At 41.7% G+C, this 14,895-nt stretch overlaps 1 protein-coding gene across 2 annotated transcripts in view; it reads left to right on the forward strand.

The window, feature by feature from the left end:
• Nucleotides 1–14,895, forward strand: part of CACNA1D (calcium voltage-gated channel subunit alpha1 D) — a 1,031,608-nt gene that overhangs the window by 685,093 nt on the left and 331,620 nt on the right. For both annotated transcript variants that reach the window (XM_085624624.1, XM_085624625.1), the window contains 2 exons: nucleotides 5,697–5,856; nucleotides 10,481–10,608. In XM_085624624.1, coding sequence (XP_085480750.1) covers nucleotides 5,697–5,856; nucleotides 10,481–10,608 — 288 coding nt within the window. The remainder of the gene's footprint in view (nucleotides 1–5,696; nucleotides 5,857–10,480; nucleotides 10,609–14,895) is intronic.

Genomic DNA, 14,895 nt, shown 5'->3' on the forward strand with positions numbered 1-14,895 from the left:
GTGCAGAAGAGCAACTACTCCATTTCTCCGAAACAACCTGTACCTAAGTCCTTATTCTCATATGTATTCCACCGTAACCGCTTTCAGGCGCCCCATATTTATCTGCACTTAATTGCAAGAGATGTAGCGTGGCAGACACAGTTCCAATCCACTCTAGTCTACCACTCCACTACAGTGTACCTCAATCTACCCCACTGCACTCCAATCTACCACACTCCACTCTACTTCATTCCACTCAAATATACCCACTCCACTCAAATCAACCCCCAAAAGTCTACCCCACTGCACTTCAGTCTACACCAGTCAATCCTACTCCACTCAAATCTACCTAAATCTACCCAACACCAATCTACCTCACTCCACTCCACACCTATTTACCCCACCGAATCCAATCTACCCCACCCCACTCCAATCTACACCAATTTACCCCTCTCCAATATATAATACACCCTTATATATTCATCTACCCCTTAAACTCCACGCCAATGTTCTTCATGCCAATACAATAAGCCCTACTCTACCCCAATCCACTCTACTCCAACATACCCCACTACACACCAGTCTACCCTACTCCACTCCTATCTACCACAATCTAACTCAAGCAGTCCACCCCAATCTGCCCCACTCGTCCACTCATACTACCACAATCTACCCCAATTTCACTCCACTCTGCCCAAGTCTACCCCACCCCACTCCACTCCAATCTACCAAACTCCACCCCACCCCACCCCATTCTACCCCACTTCACCCCAACCTACCCACTTCACTCCAATCCTCCCCTCCCCACTTCACTCCAGCCCACCCCAATCTACCCCTCCCCAATCTACCTCACTCCAATCAATCCCATTCCAGTCTATCCCAGTCTACCCCATTCAACTCCTGGATCCATCGGCTGACCGCACTCAGGTTGAGGCCTTAGAGATGGCTATGCTGGATTTATTTAGGACAGTTCCTGTCCGTGCTAGACTACCCCCACACAGCACAATCTTACAGGCTTGATGACTTTGACTGCTTCGACCCCAATGCTCAGTATGCCCCACCAGCTTGCTCTCTGGCCCCACTGCCCAAGAAGACGTTGAAGCCTGACAGGGTGCTATCTCTAATTCGGTCTGAGGTTCCTTCAGTGTTGATGCAACGTTGGCAGAACACCTCCCAAAAGAAGAGTTGCTTGATTCTGACTCTGAGCCCCTTGCAATTACTTATAATGTTCATCGCAACACAGAAGTGGATGATATAGCCACTGATAACCTCCTTTCCCCCAGAAAACGTATTCAGGTTTGCACCATGTCATATAAAATGCAAGTAGCTGGACACTTCACCAGAAGAGGACACCCTTTAATCTTCTAGCCCCCTTCATAGGAAGTCTATCCATTCACCACTGTTGTACAAAAAGCATCTAAAGCAGTGAAACTGACCGTGTTTTCTGCAGATGTGAAGTTTTACATTTTACCAGAGATCTTACAGCAATCTTTCTCAGTGGTGGAGTCCTACCTTTCATTTTAAAGAGGCACTTTAGGACCCTGTCATGGCTTCATGGGAGAATCCCTTATCGGGCCCAGCTGCCCACAGAGAGTTAGCCAGATGTCATAGGCCTGATCCTGGCGATCCATACTTTCTGTCATCTCACCCTTCACTGGAATGTCTTGTGTTCCAAGCTTCTTCTTCAAAGCAAAATCCGAATTCTTTTCCGAATTCGCTTCCCGGTAGAGAATCTAAAAATCTTCACTCTATGTGCTTGTAAAGTCTTTGCTTCTGCCATGCTTGCCCTCTGTACAGCTAAAGCTACATGCCTACTGGCCAAATATGTTCATTCCCTGTAGGAATTTGTAAAAATCACACTGATCACCCTACCAGATTACATGAAAATACCTTTTACTGATTCACTCAACAACATTTCGGACATTTCCAAATAAATCCTGTAGTGAAGAACGCACTCGGTGTCTCAATCCAGCAGTCATGCAGTACTGCTTAGGCATGCTCCATTGACTTCTCAGGAGTGAGGCAACTCTCATGGACATAGCCTTTGATGGCGAGCATTTGTTCGATGAGAGGGGTCAACTGCTCCCAGGACCATTTGAAGGCCAGTAGAGCTACAGCTTGATCACTTGGCCAAGTCACCCTAGCAAAACAGTTCCATAAAAGCACAGGAAATGATGTGGCTATTCCATGGCAGTGCAGTTCCAGCTGAGACAGCCCTCTCTGCCAATCCAAGCACACCAACAAATGTACGACTCTCGTTGAGGCATGGAGGGATCTATGGGATGCCATTAGCAGCAGCAGATACAATGTCTACCTTTCCTTATTGGCTCTTCTGCCTAAAAACCTCTATGATTACCCTCATACATCACCATCTTATTCTGGGAGAGTGTCTAATTTTTCTATCAATCGAGTCAGTTACAATGAATCTCTGGATCATTCACATATTACACAGGGAGTGTGCCTTACATTCCTGACCCACCTATTGTACCTCCTTCCATAGGCATGTGCTCTTCCGTACATTCCTCAATTTTGGAGGCAGAACTCCATGCTCCGCTGAGCAAATTGTCCATATAGGTGGTCCTTTAGAAGAAAGGGGCACACAATTCTACTCCTAATATGTCTTGCCACCCTAGAAGGATGGAGTTCTGAGAGCCATCTTAGATCTCCACTTTTTGACTTGTTCATTTGGTGGGGCAAAGTCAAGATACTATCCTTGATCCATGTCTTACTGGCCCTGAATGTGGGTGTTTGGCTGGCATTCCTAGATCTCCAGGAAGTCAGTTTTCATCTTGCAGTTCTGCCTGCCAACAGACGTTCTCAGAGGTTCACCTTGGGATCCGAGCAGTATCAGTCCATGGACTTGCTTTCCAGGCTGATGATCACACTGTGTGTTTTCACGAAAGTGCCGGCAGTTATGGCAGCTTCAAATGCAACATTCAGAAAGCCATGTATGTTCATACTAGGACTGTTGGCTAATGGAAGTGGAGTCCCAGGGTTGTTTGAGAAACACCTTCAGCCCCTGTGGACTCTCCTCACAACTTGGGCTTAACCAACAACACCCAAAGGTCTCACCTCACTCCAGCTCATCAGGTGACCCTGTTCTGGAGTGACCTGGAGTATTGATTTAGTCTGACACTTGATTATTTTCCTGGTAACAGCTGGAAGATTAAGTAAACTTTGATGATAGCAACTTGTTCATCGAATGTAATACAATCTCCAGCTATTCCAAAAGCTAAGTTTACAGTTTCTTTCCTACAGCTAATTACACGTTTCCCCTTCAATGTTCGCAGCAGTGGTGTTCATGAGCTCCCAGGGAGTCTGTCAACCCCCATTACCTTAGTCACATTCTAATTGTTTCATACACTGTACTCATTTGACACATTTTATTGTTTTTAGCTAATTCCATAACGTGCAATTATCAAATGCCACATAGCTATTTATAACGGCAATTAAGCTGAAATATTGCTATAATCAAAGGAACTTTCCCCTTTGGATTTTGCTGAGAAGATAGCATGTGATTAAAAATCATATATGCAACGTGAGAACTTTGAAAATAGCGACTAGTTTTTGAAATACACCTATGAGATTACACCTTATCGACATTTAGTGCAAATTCGGGTCCCATAAAGCGGTATCCAAAGAATTGAAATCCACAACTGGGACTAGTCATCAAATCAATACATTTAAATAATGTGAAGCAAATTAGTCTCCTCAGGAAAAACAGGGAATGGTTAAGTTTTCAAATCATAAAGGCTTATTAAAAGATCAAATGTTTACTGATTAAGTATATTAGTGTTAATCAATAAGCAATGCAAATAGTTAATATGACGTTCAAAATCGAAGTCATATAAGCAAAAGGATGAACTAATATAAAGTTGTTCCAAAGGAAAATGGTTAAGTAAATCAGTTCTCCCATAATGAGGGCACCCTGCTATGCTCTAAGCTGTTCTGGAAAAGTTCTGCTCCGCTCTAGCTTTAATCACACAATTCATGCAGTTGCTGTATCCACACATGGTTCCCAAAAAATGCTCTAATCGGGTTAAAGGAATAACATGCACTCAGGAGCTCATTAGTTTCTCAATGCACAATGCAGCTTCTCTAAGTGTCCTTTAAAATTACAGTGATTTGCAACAAACGATGCATTGCACCAGCCTATGCTCTGCAGGTGTGCCTTGGCAACTAACCCGACTGACAAGTTTATTGGAGCAGGGTCTAGACTGATTTGCATATGGCTGGGTCTAAACGGAGGTGGCATGATGGGAAAAAGTAAGATCGGTTGGAATGCTATCCCAAGTCATTGCCAGTTTGGCTTATTACAAGCATTCCTCCCATCACCTTTTATGAGTTTCAGACAGGAAATGACCCACTTGACAAATGGTGGGCAACAACTATAAGTGTCTAATAGTTTGTATTTTAGAGCAATAGGTAGGTCTTGAGCTTGTCGCCATAATGTAGTGTACTCTGCGAGGCAAAATCAATTTGGGATTTTCTCTGAAAAAATGAAAGACACACAGCATGGAGTAATGCACATATAAAGTTTATTCCTGACCAACCTTGGGTGTCAACCAGCTGGGTGTGTAGTGCAGGAGTGATCACCGCTCCCACCCTTCTCCTATTAGATCCTCTTTTACCGTTCAACAGACGGCATAACTGATATAGTAATGGCGACAAGCAGGAGAAGTAGTTCACCACAACACTGGCTCCCTATGCCTCTCTTGCAAACAAGCCAAGCTATCTAAACAAGTCATTAAACATCAAATTCAGACATCTATAGCAGTGCTTCTCTAATCCTTTGACTTTTTTACACCCCACTTAATCATTACTCGAATCCGGCAACCCCACTGAATCTTTATTGGAATCTAAGAAACCCCACAGAGTCATTACTGGAAGCTGTAGTCCCTGGCTTAAGCAATTATGATGATTTGAACCGCAAAAAAATGCACGGAAACAAGCATTCAGTAAACACATACACAAATGAGGAAATATTTAGTTTAGTTCACAAACGAATATAAAAAATTAAAACTTTTCATTTTAATGGCAAGATTGGGACTTTTCTAAATTCAATTGAGGCCACCCATCTTCCATACTATATTCTGGTTGATGCATTTGTACTGCTCCGATGAATAACACTGAGGACAAGCAACTTAATTTTTAGCCTTCAAATTCCTGCACATTTACGGAACGTTTTAAAATTGACAAGTCTACATTTTAATTAGGTGTTTATATACACTTTTTTATTAAGCTGTTAATATTATTCAAATTTCTAAGCAGTTGCGGACCCCCTGAGCAGGCGCCGAGGACCCCCAAGGTCCCTGGACCACAGGTCAAGGACCGCTGCTCAGCAGTGTAGACCCAGGCATCGCTGCTCCATCCTTGTGCTTCTGGATAAGGCAGTATAATCTCTGTGTGTGCTACAAAAACAAAATGGAGCATTGGCATTTGTAGGCAGATGTCTTTGAGATGCATATACCTGACCCCCTATGTCAAATGCTTTACAAAACAAGTAGCATCTATTGACCCCTTGTCATTTAATAGGTATATTGTCTAGGAACTTTCAGCAGTTCTGATTGAGGCAACTTGTTAGCCGGTAGTTTTCTGTATGATTGTGAAAACATGACATTTCATGGGTTGTTTGGTTAATAGATGCTGAGCAAGATGACGCCATTTCTGGGAGCTCTAAGTCATGATTATTTCCTTTTCTTATTTTTATCCACCAGATGTGCAACTGGTGAAGCTTGGCAGGACATCATGTTAGCCTGTTTACCTGGGAAACGGTGTGATCCAGAGTCCGATTACAACCCAGGTGAAGAATACACATGTGGAAGCAACTTTGCCATTATTTATTTCATCACATTTTATATGCTTTGTGCATTTCTGGTAAGTGTATATTTCCTACAGTTGAATATCATGAGCTGTATATCAGTCTGAATGATATGTGTAAATGAAAATGGTTTACCCATAAGCAGTAAAGGATAAACCCGGTGCTGAATTTCAGCCAGTAGTTTCAGGTGCGGTGCACCAGCACTCATTTTTGGGGAGCTACACGTATTTTTCTTCATCACACATTGATCCAGAACAAGAGAGAGGGAAACTCAAAGGGGAAAGCAGGAGGAAGAGAAATAAGGAAAACAGTGACAAAGAAAGAAATCAGGGGTGAGAATAAACCCAAAAGAGAGAAATAAAGAGGCTGTGAGTGTCTGGTGGTGGATGAAAGAGGAATGAGGTGCAATCAAGATTATGCAGCCATGGTATTAGGCACGCCAACCTTCGATTTGGTGTTGAACTACTCAATGCAATTCGTTTTAGATATTTACTTATGTACTTAACTCAGTTTGGCTGTATGCCAGAGTTTCCTTCCCCCACCCTGCCCCTCCCACGACCGCCTCACCGCCCCCGCAGCACTCCCTCGAGGAGCCGCCACTGGACGAAGGGGATATACCCACCTTAATTGACAGAAGCTCCTACTCAACTATTGACTATATATTCATTTCTGTCTTGCTAGTGCAGTCGATTCTGAACTTTAATGTCAAATGGAATCAGTTTAGTGATCACAACTCTTTATTATTGGTTATTGAAGGGAGAAAGAGAGAGGAAGTTAGTCCCTCAATAAGACCTAGGAACACAGACATCATACTTGGGGACCAAGCCCGTCGATTGAAATGGAGCCAGGTCCCTTTGGACCCATTTTTAAATAACCACCACTTCAAATGTGCCCAAGATATTAGCTTGTGTCTAGAGGGTTGCACGCAAGCAGACATTTTAGTATGTGCTTTTATCAGGGCATGTGAGCATGTTGCAAATGGCCTTGTGAGAGTGGAGGGTAAACCTAAACCTTGAGGAGAGAACGATGTGGCCATAACTGCTCTAAGGCACACCAAAACCTGCTTAAAGCACTGAGGAAAACATAGAGGAATAATATTGAGATTACTATTTGTTGGAAGAGATAGAAGCTGGCCTTAGCATATCGAAAAAAATTAATTTAAATGGAAGCTTGGGACCAATTACTTCAGAATAATGTCTTAAAAAATAGTGCCAGATTTTGGGAAATTGTTAATTGTTCCTTTTTTGCTGGGATGACTAACAGCATTTTAGATGTACTATAACCTCGGATATAGGTGTAACACATTTCTAGGGGAGATATGTGTATCAACAGCTGACGTCCCTAATAGTATCCGAGCTAAGCTCAGAGGAGAAATTGATCTGATTTTTACTGAGGAAGAAGAAATAGAGGTTGCTTCCCTCATGTTGAAGGATAAGGCGCCTGGCCACGATGGGTTTCCAGAGGAACTATACAGGACAAATTCCAAAATTTGGCCTGAAATAGTAACTCTCGGCCTAAGTGCCACCTGTATAACAAGGTTTACGTCATTGGTCTAGATCTATAATTATCCTGGTTTTTAAGAAGGGTGCAAGAACTGATCCACGGTGTTATAGACCCAAATCCCACATAGATTACAAGGTCAAGGTAATGGGGAGAGTGATCTTCTCCATGTTAACGCCTTGGCTGAATCAAAATAAAGTTATTTTCAATCTCCAGTATTGATTCAGGCCACGGAAAAGCACTTTAGATCAATGCCTAAATTTATAGTAGCGAAAGGGGGTATGTTATATCTTGCTTTTACGGATTTAACATTAGCTTCCAATAGAGTCATCAGGTCAAAGCTATGGCTACTCCTTATTAATATGCCTTTGGATCGTAACGTTGTGGACTTTTTAGTTGATCTACATCTAGATCTCTCTGCGGTCGTGAGATACGTTCAGACCGGGAATCTTTCTTCACCCAAAAGAGTATATCGGGTGGAAGACAAGGCTGCATTTTAGCCTCACTTTGTTCAAAATATATATTAATAACTTGAGTGCAATTCTATGCACAGCTTGTAGAGATATTCCTCAGGCTGGGACTCAGTTAATTTCAGCACTTTTATACGCGGATAATACCATTCTGTTAGCAAGAGCAGCAGTGAGGCTTCATCAGCTCCTCAATTCTTTCATAGGTTTTATAAATTCCTTAGATCTGAGCACAAATTCCACAAAATCCAACTTCATGGTTATGACTCCCAAATACAAAAGCCAAAGGAAATGTTTTTTGGAAGATACAGAAATCACCAGGGTAAACCCCTTCTCCTATTTGGGAGTCTTATGCGATGAAAGGGGATCTTGGGCTCCGTTAAGTAGGGCAAAAAGGAATACAATACCTTGAGACATAGCAGTGGTTTTTGATTTTGCTAGTAGACTGGGTGTTAAACCTTTCCAGGTTTTTGTTAAAGTCTTTCATTCTCAATATATCTCCATTGCCAGCTATGGGAGCAATAGCTGGGGCTACAACGAGGATAATGATTTACAGATAGTGGAAAATAAATTTATGAGACAGCTGTTGTCAATCCACACAGCTTCTTTTATCATTCATGAAGAGATAGGTGTTGTGCATACCTCAGTCCTTTTGGCTCTTCGTCCACTACTAAAGTGGATTAGGATCTGGATTAACCCCTCAGAAGCAGAAAGAGATGACTTGAACTGGCTTCGGATTCTGTGATAAATTGATATCATGTGGTTTTGGTCCTGAGTTTTTACTGTATAGAAATAGAATTGTATTTTTTAAATCTTTTTATCAAATTTTTAACAACATTTTTATGTGTGTATTTTTATTGATGTACTGGAAATAGTTTGGATTATTTTACGATATTATGCATTCTGATATTGTTTGTGTCTTTTATGGCTTTAATTAACCCAATAAAGAATGTATGACTGACTAACTGGCATTTGAAAAGCTAGACTTGTTGTTTGGCAGGCACTTGCTACCTCTTACAAGTTGCTTCACAGAGCTGCAAATAATTAGTTCTTCCATTACTTGAATATATGTCACGTTTCATCAACTCTGCATGAACAAACAGCGGAGTTGGACTGACATAATACCTGTTAGTTGTTAGACGTGATATAGCAAAGCAATCCCAGCTCCAAAGAACCTAGCATTCAAAACAACCTGTCTTACAATGCAGCAGTGTTACCCAAAAAATACAGAGCAAATTATTTTCTGGGGAAACAGGCGATGTGTCTTCCCTCACAACAAGTGGTTTTCTATAAGCACTTAGAATAGTTTAATCTTTACATGGCAGTGGCACATGGGAAATGTAGAAGCAGGCGCATAAAGCTTGACATAAGGTCTGATTATTTTCAGGCTCACTGACCAACTTCTGATACACTCCTTGCCATGTGAGGAAGGGACGACAGTCCACTCTAACCTTAGGGTCCTTCCTTCTCCCTTCCAGTAGAAAGACACAAACATTGCAGAAGTGCAGGAAATGACCGGGGATGAGTGAACTGTAAGGGATGCGTAACATTACACAGAACTATTATAAAGTAGTCCACCTTTAAAATATTGCAGGTATGAAGATTTGGGGCAAAAAGAGTGCAGAACTATTTTTAAGCTACACACATGAAAGAAAGAATATCGAAAGAAAGGCTTGCTTAATACTTGCAGCAGTTTGTAAAAATGTATTTACTCCCGCTCCTGAAGAGACAGCAATTTAATCCATTGCACAGAGTGAGGATTAGGGAGCTGCACCCAAGGATTGCCACAAAGCCAACCTACTTTCAGGCTGCAGCAGACACTGACTAGATTGCAGGGGAGGGCTCGAAGGGTGGCAAAAGAAAAGCAGCAGATTGATGCTCAGTGGAGCCCTGAGCTGTAGCACTTGTGGTCTTTGAGTGTGTGATCAGATCTTTGTCAACATTGTCACTGCCTGATTCACAGCGTAAGCTGTCCTGTTCCTTTATCATCGCAGCTTTGTTCCTCCTGGAGGGGAAGTAGATTACCCTTGAATCCTCCCCTAAACGAACCGTACCTCATCTTTTAACAAGTTAATGTGGGAGCAGTGAGTCTTGCTTACACCACCTCAAAATGTGATAATAAAGGAAATGGTAGGATCAGGAGAGGAGTGACAGATAAAAAGGTAGGGACCAGTGTTTTTAACACAAAAATGCAGTATACTCATTAAGTGGTATTTTGATCAGTCTTCTGAAGCTATTGGCCCTTTTCACTGAAGACCTGAGATGTCAATCACACTGTGTGGATTAGCCCACAGGAGTATTTTAGTCTCACCATCTTTCTACTTGCTGTTGGGTGTAGCCTTCAAACACCATTGGGGGGAATGAGGGTTTATTTTATATTTGAAAGGTATGGTGAATCATCATACATTTAATACATTACAAAATGTATTTTATTTTCTTGCCAAGTCCCTTTTTCCTAAATCATTCAGATGGCCCCTCTGCGATTCACTGCCTATATTCTCCATTGAGATGAAGGGAGGACGTAGAAACAGAGTCTGGGACTACAACTAAAATATTTTGTACCTGATTGTAATTTATGTTGCATTGTAATAATAATTCCAGAGAGTTATTTTTATTTTGCAAAATATTTCCCCATAAATTTTGCAAACGTAAATGTTGTGAAATGAACATACGACACTACTGTATAGTTATATAATTTGTTTTTGTTTTGTAGATCATCAATCTCTTTGTTGCCGTCATCATGGATAATTTTGATTATCTTACACGTGACTGGTCTATTCTTGGTCCTCATCACTTGGATGAATTCAAAAGGATATGGTCAGAATATGATCCTGAAGCTAAGTGAGTTTGATTTTCTCATTTCCAAAATTTATTTTATACATTTGTTATTTCTTTATTATGAAACCTTGTAGCACTCCCTGATTTTTCAGGAGCATTATGGTTCACATAGAATAACTGGCCTGATTTAGACTTTGGATTACGTTATTTACTCAATCAGGGCAACGCCCTGACAGAGTAACCGTACTCTGAGCATAGAGATGTCCCCAGGCCCACAGATCTGTTAACATTGACAGCAACTGCATACACTAATTTTCCTGCCATTCTGCTGAACGTTTGACGGACTGTAATGTCAAGATGATGGTACTTTCATGGGACTTTTAACATGTTTTTATATTTTCAAAAACATAACCTCAAAGCAGGATTTTGTTTTCGAAAATACAAAAACTAATGTCCCCCACACCATGGGAGTTGTCTCCTATAGGGTCATTTTGCAGTTTTCACTGACCCTTGCCACCAAGTTTTAGCCAGCGCCAAGCAATGGTAAAAACTGGTAATTCGGCCACCAGCTCTAGAAACGCGTAGGCGGTCGAATGCCAAACCTTCACTGGCCCTAACTTCGTCAGGCAAATGTTTCGACCGCCCTATTTAGATTGTAAATACACCTTTACAGAGAGATGTCAAGCATCTGCCCAACTCTCCCTTTGTGTGGCATGTATCCAAACAGTTTGCTGAATCAGCATTTTTAGTAGCCCAAATTCCAAATGGACCTAATTGTTTGGTACATTAATATGCACGCCTTATTTCTGTTAGTTACAATATAATTCTGAATCACTATCTTTGTGGAAAATAAAACCTCCCTTCTATTTAACAGCAATTGCTCACGATTGAGGTTTGGGGGACTAGTTGTCTCTTCCTAATTCTGAAGTCCAAATATTCCAATCGGGTAAACTTTGCTGTGTATATACCTCCTTTGAATCAAAGACATAGATTAATTTCTGAAAATTAAATTTAAAAACAATCATCCTGCAAATGAATAACAGGCCAGTGTGTGCATTTTGGAACATGAAATAAAAGGTCTGGTGTACATTGCTAATTTTTTTTATAAATGTTCTTGCATGACTTTACAGAATCTACAAGAAATCCACGTAGTGGTCACTCTAAACCTATCTGCAACAAATTACTACATTTAGATTTGGTAAATACAGTAGATTATGTAGATAATATTTCCAGATTAAATATTTTTCATGCACATATTATTAATGAGTAGTAAGCCATTACAGATAATTCATTAACATCATGTCTTCTAATGGAACGTGCTTTACTGAGAAGAAAGACTCCCTTCTTCGAGCCTTATCATTCATCACCAGTTGTTCCGGATTATCAAACAAATTATTTTTGTCCAAGTGTCTTAATTCATTACTGATATAACAAAGAAACATGTTCTGTGAAAAAGAAACCAATGTTATTCCAGTTGAAGGAACTCAAGCTCACTTATCCAACAAGCTACTTCAGTATATTGCTACTGTTGGAAATGACCATCTTTTGTTTTCAATAATCATTTTTTTGCCTTTTTTTGCTGAACCTGTTTTTGCTGGTCATAGGACTCTGTGCACTTTACTCCTGCTAACCATTAGTATAGTGTTTGTGCTTGCCTCTCGAAACACATTAGAATTGGCATTCCTCTAATTGGTACATTTAATTTGCTTGTAAGTCACTAGCATATGGTACCACATGTACCATAGGGCCTTTAAATTAAGTGCTACTAGTTGTGCAGCAGCACTCTTTGTATCACTCACTAAAGTAACACTGCAAAACATGGCTCCAGGCCTGCCACTGCAGCGTGGGTGTGCAGTTTTAAATCTGCCATATCAACCTAGCAGAACAGCCCTTTTGCAAAGCTGAAACCTTCTTTTTTAACACGTATAAGACACCCCTAACATAGGCCATAAATGCCCGTAGGACAAGGTACATGGCATTTAAAAAGTAGGACATATATATTTAATGATTTACATGTCCTGGGAGTGACGTACCTCCAAAGTAGTTTTTCACTGTGGTAAGGCTGCCTCCCTTATAGGAAAACACAGGTTTATGCTTTTACATTTAATATGTGCAGAATTTAATTTGAGAATAACTAGAGAAATGGTTCGAGGACTCATTTTAAAAGTAATTTGAAATCCAACTTAATAGTCAAGTCGGATTTGATATTACTTTTTTGGAAATAATCCATTTAGGAAGTAGTCATTTTCCCACAAAGTCAAAAGGGCCTTTTCTGACAGTGTCCAGTGACCCATGATGGTTTTCCTGTGGTCGGATGAGAGATAGCTGCGAACAAGCTACAGTTGTAGAGGTCTTGGCTGAACTATGTAGGTTGTATATATATATATATATATATATGTATGTATATATATATATATATATATATATATAAATATATCCAGGATGGATCCCTTTGTGACGTAGGCGCTCCGTTTTCAGCCCAGTGCATAAACCATTCGGCAGGATCCAGCCGATAATTATATAGCAGGTTCTTAGTCCTTTGATTCTGTGAACTAAGAAAGAATGCAATTGTCTAATAAACAAACAGGAAGTGACTGCATGCTAAACATAAAAGAGAGGCATGCCATGTAACCTCATCCCGTGATCAAGCCTACTTGCAGAGGCGAAACGCGTTGGGTTTGGCAAGAATAAAGTCCTTTCCTTAAATACAACTACGAGTGAGTGCAATCCTTTCTTAGTTCACAGAATCAAAGGACTAAGAACCTGCTATATATATATATATATATATATATATATATATATATATATATATATAGTGTTGGTTTATTTACAGTTACGTGTTTCGCTCGCACAGCGGTGTTAGCAAGAAGCTCGCTGTGCGAGTGATACGCGTAACCTAAAATAAACCAACTGCTGTTGACTTATCCTTTGAGTGATTGCATTACTTTGTACTGGATATAATTGTTCGCCCACACGCTCCGCTAGCTTCTGTGATCCTCTGCTTTGGCGTGGGGAGACAGAAGGAGCAAATTACACAAGGATATATATATATATATATATATATATATATATATATATGTATATATATATATATATATATATATATTGCCTACTGGTGGTCGCCAGTATGTAGTTATAGTTAGGACCTATTATCCATAGGAAATTTGTAACATTCTTTTCCCCAATAACTTTGGTGCCGGATGACGAATCTTCGCGAGATTTTCAAAACTGGTGGGGTGCTCCGGTCAGCTCCTATCCTGAAAGTTTGGGGGTGATTCGTCAAGCGGGGGCCGAGACAAAAGGGGGTACAAAAACGTGTTTTCTCCATGTTATTTCCCATAGGGAATTTTGGAACAGGCTACAGCCCGAACTGCTGAACGGAATTACACCAAATTTGGCAAAAAGGTACTGCTTGGCTCAGAAAGCGTCCTTTATAAAAATGGTGTAAATCCATTCAGTAGTTTTTGAGAAATTAAGAAATAAATATAGTGATATCTATGGCCGCAGTGGATCCGCGCACCCTCCCAATCACGAGCTTCATGCTAATTGGCTGGCAACACTTCAAACCAGGAAGTGTTGGCAGCCATCTTGTGCCTCGGTACAACCGAGGAACAAGAAAACAGAAAAAGAAACATGAAAAAGCAAGAAAAGGGGGCAGGGTAGAAACACCCTGACCCCCCTAGGCCTGCTCAGGGGGCCCACAAGGACCCCCAGGGCCAAAAAAAGCATTTTTTTTAAAAACAATCGGCGAGATTCGCGCACCCAGCACAAATTTCAGCCGAAAATTTAAAAAAACGAAGCGCGGGCTCCCGCTTTGTTTAATTAAGCCCCCGGGTGGGCCAGATCCCGGGGGCAGTTACAAAATGTGTGGTGGGGCCCCCAATCACCCCCACACTGCCCCGGGGCTTGATCAAAGAGGTGTGGGGAGGCACGCAGCCCCCCCGGCCCAGGGGACCGCCACCCCGTGGGGCAAATTTTTAAATTGTTTGGGGGCCTCTAAGGCCCCCCCAAGCCCTGGGGACCGCCACCCCCGGGGCTTTCATTAATTGTTTGCGGGGGGCACACGGCCCACCGCAGCCCCGGGGACTGCCAACCGCCGGGGCTTTTTAAAAATAAAAAATAAAAACCTGTTTGGGTGGGCTCGAGTCCCCCCACATGCCCCGGGGACTGGCACCTCTCTGGGGCACTAATTATTCAAACTAGGGGGTCAGTTACGGCCCCCGAGCCCCGGGGACCACCACCCCCGGGGTTTTGCATTAAGTGGGAGGGGGGGCCACGCGGCCCCCCTCCTGGAGTCAGTGATGGCCCTGGGGACCGCCACCCCCGAGGGCCGGCCTCCTGTAGTGTCCT

Source organism: Triturus cristatus, chromosome 9 (assembly GCF_964204655.1).
Source record: "Triturus cristatus chromosome 9, aTriCri1.1, whole genome shotgun sequence".
NCBI lineage: Eukaryota > Metazoa > Chordata > Amphibia > Caudata > Salamandridae > Triturus > Triturus cristatus.